Here is a 5,189-nt window from a genome sequence, read left to right as displayed (position 1 = left end):
TATTCTAAAAGACTGTATTCTATATGACTGTATTCTAAAGGACTGTATTCTATAGGACTGTATTCTAAAGGACTGTATTCTAAAAGACTGTATTCTATATGACTGTATTCTATAGGACTGAATTCTAAAGGACTGTATTCTATAGGACTGTATTCTAAAGGACTGTATTCTATAGGACTGTATTCTATAGGACTGTATTCTAAAGGACTGTATTCTATATGACTGTATTCTATAGGACTGTATTCTAAAGGACTGTATTCTATATGACTGTATTCTATAGGATTGTATTCTAAAGGACTGTATTCTACAGGACCGTATTCTAAAGGACTGTATTCTAAGGGATTGTATTCTACAGGACTGTATTCTACAGGACTGTATTCTATATGACTGTATTCTATAGGACTGTATTCTAAAGGACTGTATTCTATATGACTGTATTCTATAGGATTGTATTCTAAAGGACTGTATTCTACAGGACTGTATTCTAAAGGACTGTATTCTAAGGGATTGTATTCTACAGGACTGTATTCTACAGGACTGTATTCTATATGACTGTATTCTACAGGACTGTATTCTATAGGACTGTATTCTAAAGGACTGTATTCTATATGACTGTATTCTACAGGACTGTATTCTATAGGACTGTATACCATAGGACTGTATTCTAAAGGACTGTATTCTAAAGGACTGTATTCTATAGGGCTGTATTCTACAGGACTATATTCTAAGGGATTGTATTCTAAAGGACTGTATTCTAAAGGACTGTATTCTACAGGACTGTATTCTACATGACTGTATTCTAAAGGACTGTATTCTACAGGACTGTATTCTAAAGGACTGTATTCTACAGGACTGTATTCTAAAGGACTGTATTCTACAGGACTGTATTGTAAAGGACTGTATTCTAAAGGACTGTATTCTAAAGGACTGTATTGTAAAGGACTGTATTCTACAGGACTGTATTCTAAAGGACTGTATTGTAAAGGACTGTATTCTACAGGACTGTATTCTACAGGACCGTATTCTACAGGACTGTATTCTATAGGACTGTATTCTAAAGGGCTGTATTCTACAGGACTGTATTCTAAAGGACTGTATTCTAAAGGACTGTATTCTATAGGACTGTAATCTAAAGGACTGTATTCTAAAGGACTGTAATCTACAGGACTGTATTCTACAGGACCGTATTCTACAGGACTGTATTCAATAGGACTGTATTCTAAAGGGCTGTATTCTACAGGACTGTATTCTAAAGGACTGTATTCTAAAGGACTGTATTCTATAGGACTGTAATCTAAAGGACTGTATTCTAAAGGATTGTAATCTACAGGACTGTATTCTACAGGACTGTATTCTACAGGACTGTATTCTATAGGACTGTATTCTACAGGACTGTATTCTTCAAGACTGTATTCTATATGACTGTATTCTATAGGACTGTATTCTATAGGACTGTATTCTAAGGGACTGTAATCTATAGGACTGTATTCTACAGGACTGTATTCTATAGGACTGTATTCTATAGGACTGTATTCTATAGGACTGTATTCTACAGGACTGTATTCTATAGGACTGTATTCTACAGGACTGTATTCTATAGGACTGTATTCTACAGGACTGTATTCTATAGGACTGTATTCTAAATGACTGTATTGTAACGGACTGTATTCTACAGGACTGTATTCTATAGGACTGTATTGTAACGGACTGTATTCTACAGGACTGTAATCTAAAGGACTGTATTCTACAGGACTGTATTCTAAAGGACTGTATTCTACAGGACTGTATTCTATAGGACTGTATTCTACAGGACTGTATTCTATAAGACTGTATTCTATATGACTGTATTCTATAGGACTGTATTCTAAGGGACTGTAATCTATAGGACTGTATTCTATAGGACTGTATTCTATAGGACTGTATTCTAAGGGACTGTATTCTATATGACTGTATTGTAAAGTACAACAGACAGTATTGTCAGTACAACAGACAGTATTGTCAGGACAACAGACAGGACAACACACAGTATTGTCAGATCAACAGACAGAACAACAGACAGTATTGTCAGGACAACAGACAGTATTGTCAGATCAACAGACAGAACAACAGACAGTATTGTCAGATCAACAGACAGAACAACACACAGTATTGTCAGTACAACAGACGGGACAACAGACAGTATTGTCAGTACAACAGACGGGACAACAGACAGTATTGTCAGATCAACAGACAGGACAACAGACAGTATTGTCAGTACAACAGACGGGACAACAGACAGTATTGTCAGTACAACAGACAGGACAACAGACAGTATTGTCAGATCAACAGACAGATCAACAGTGCAGAATAGAGGAGTCCTCTGGCCTTTGATCATGGGTACAAGTGACACTTGAATTCTTGACAGATATTATTTGGGTCTATACCTCTATAGATTGTGTCATTAATTCTTGACAGATATTATTTGGGTCTATACCTCTATAGATTGTGTCATTCATTCTTGACAGATATTATTTGGGTCTATACCTCTATAGATTGTGTCATTCATTCTTGACAGATCTTATTTGGGTCTATACCGCTATAGATTGTGTCATTCATTCTTGACAGATATTATTTGGGTCTATACCGCTATAGATTCTCTCATTCATTCTTGACAGATATTATTTGGGTCTATACCGCTATAGATTCTGTCAAATTCTGTTCACGTTTCTCTAATTGTCCGCCAGATGGCGACTGCTATGATGTTTAATAGCAATCAGTGGCATAATGGTAGATTATGTTGATTTGGTTTATTTATTAATTAAATAAACTTGAAGCATAACTCGCTAAAACATTCCTTAGATGTCAATCTTATTATATTGTAACGATCCTCGCTATATGAGCCACGTTACAACACCTATCGGCGTGACGCGTGGGATGTCTGCCTTTCACGCCAAAATCCAGTGTTTGCTTCTCGTTCGCCACAATATTATATTATTATATTCTAAAAGATTAGATGACATGTATTCTGTGCACAAGTGACAACTGTCTGCCACTGGTCACATCCGGGGAACGCTGTGCTCTCCAGCTGCATCCCCGCCTCGTTAACTCGCTCTGACGTGGTGACGAGCAGACTGACACTTCTGCCGGTTGACCGGGCAGGAAAGACTCAAACTCACGGGATGTCAAGACTGGAACCGGACAAACATGTGAAAAGGGGAATCTTGAGTTGCGATGAAGTAGCCTAGTTGGAAGGAAAGGCTGCGACAGAGGAAAAGATGGCGAACAACTCAACTTTAGACAGCGTGTTTTCTAACAGAACAGGACAGAATTCATCTCAACCGTCTCCGCTCACTGAAATCCGGGAGAATCCGCTGAAGGTAGGCAACTAGTAACTCACTGACTCTTAAACGTCCGCACAATCCTTGTTCGGCAGGGAAACTTTATTTCTTATAGTTGAAACAAACATTATTTTGTATTATTATTCGAGATTAAACATATTTATCGAATTTTTTTAAGGGGAAATATTTATTTTTAGGAATTGTCCTAATATTTTCAATATTATTATTATTTCCATGTCCGCTCTGGGACCGGATATACCCTTGTCTGGGACAAACGATCCCAACTCTCAAAAAAAGTTGACCAATTCTAAAAACGGTCTATAATTAATATTAACTGGGAAATGATCTTATGAAGATTCTTGCAAATCCCTCTCTGTGGCTTTGAAGAATATTTCTCTCAGAACTGTGATTTCCTACAAAACATGTGCTTAGAGAGTCCTAAATGAATCAGGTGAGCGACACCATAAGGACCTTCATGTTCTGGTAAGTTTTCTACTTCAATTTAAACAACCAATATTCAAATCACCATGATCACAACCATAAACTGTCAACCCCATCTACCTGATAGATTTAAGATATGATTTTTGGTTCAAATATGTTTATTTTCATTAGGTTTTAGTCATATCAACTGAGAAAAAAATCAAATTCAACTTTGTATACCACTTGAATGGGGGAAAAAAAACTTTCTTGTTTTTATTGAGGATTTTCTTATTCATCATTTTTCATATTTTACAAATGTTTGCATTTTAACTTAATTTCTAGTGGAAAAAACCACGTCAGACTATCTGTTGACTCCAGTGGCTTGTCAACTCCGTCGCTGATGGCTAACCCTCTTAAAGAGGCGTTATTTTTCTGTCTTTTATATTCTGAAAAGTATCTGAATCACTGTTCTGCAACGTGCTTAAACTAGTTTATTGTTCTCTGTACTAAACCCAAGGGACATTGTTTGCTTTATAAATGTGGTTTTATGTTGTAAATCTAGAAAAACATGACAAGATGCTCTAACTGAAATAAGCCCGGGAGCATTTATATAGTGCAATAAAAACAAAAAGAAGTTTGGAGATTTGAATTAGTTCATTTTAAAATTGACCCATGAGCACCAACGTGAAGTTGATAGAAGCATGTTTAAATTGGGGGTCAAATGAAAGCTAACAGTCTAATATTTTAGAGAAATTAAGGCATAAATAAATGTTTCAACTATTTTCTATCCTAAAAATTCAGTAATAAAGCAAAGGCTTTGATTTCTAGACCAACTGATGGAAATGGGCCTTAGGAAACATCTACTATACAGGTACATCATCAAAACACAGTCATGTTGAAGACTCCTGCCTTAGGAAACATCTACTATACAGGGTACATCAACAAAACACAGTACATCATCAAAACACAGTCATGTTGACGACTCCTGCCTTAGGAAACATCTACTATGCAGGGTACATGAAAACACAGTCATGTTGAAGACAGGGTAGTCATCTGTCACTATAGTAGTGTTCTGGTCCTTCACAGCGTCAGGGTAGTCATCTGTCACTATAGTAGTGTTCTGGTCCTTCACAGCGTCAGGGTAGTCATCTGTCACTATAGTAGTGTTCTGGTCCTTCACAGCGTCAGGGTAGTCATCTGTCACTATAGTAGTGTTCTGGTCCTTCACAGCGTCAGGGTAGTCATCTGTCACTATAGTAGTGTTCTGGTCCTTCACAGCGTCAGGGTAGTCATCTGTCACTATAGTAGTGTTCTGGTCCTTCACAGCGTCAGGGTAGTCATCTGTCACTATAGTAGTGTTCTGGTCCTTCACAGCGTCAGGGTAGTCATCTGTCACTATAGTAGTGTTCTGGTCCTTCACAGCGTCAGGGTAGTCATCTGTCACTATAGTAG

General features: G+C 37.3%; 1 protein-coding gene across 2 annotated transcripts in view; it reads left to right on the top strand.

Annotated features, from left to right (window-relative positions):
* Positions 1 to 3,045: 3,045 nt before the first annotated feature.
* LOC135521077 (NIPA-like protein 2) overlaps positions 3,046 to 5,189 on the top strand; it is a 52,400-nt gene continuing 50,256 nt past the window's right edge. The window contains exon 1 of one of the 2 annotated variants that reach the window (XM_064947016.1): positions 3,046 to 3,356. In XM_064947016.1, the coding sequence (XP_064803088.1) occupies positions 3,255 to 3,356 (102 nt within the window). In that variant the 5' untranslated portion in view covers positions 3,046 to 3,254. The remainder of the gene's footprint in view (positions 3,357 to 5,189) is intronic. The other variant, XM_064947015.1, reaches the window with a different exon arrangement.

Source organism: Oncorhynchus masou, chromosome 29 (assembly GCF_036934945.1).
Source record: "Oncorhynchus masou masou isolate Uvic2021 chromosome 29, UVic_Omas_1.1, whole genome shotgun sequence".
In the NCBI taxonomy this organism is placed as follows: Eukaryota; Metazoa; Chordata; class Actinopteri; order Salmoniformes; family Salmonidae; genus Oncorhynchus; species Oncorhynchus masou.
The sequence above is the reverse complement of the archived record's forward strand: the minus strand, read 5'-3'. Positions and strand labels throughout refer to the sequence as shown.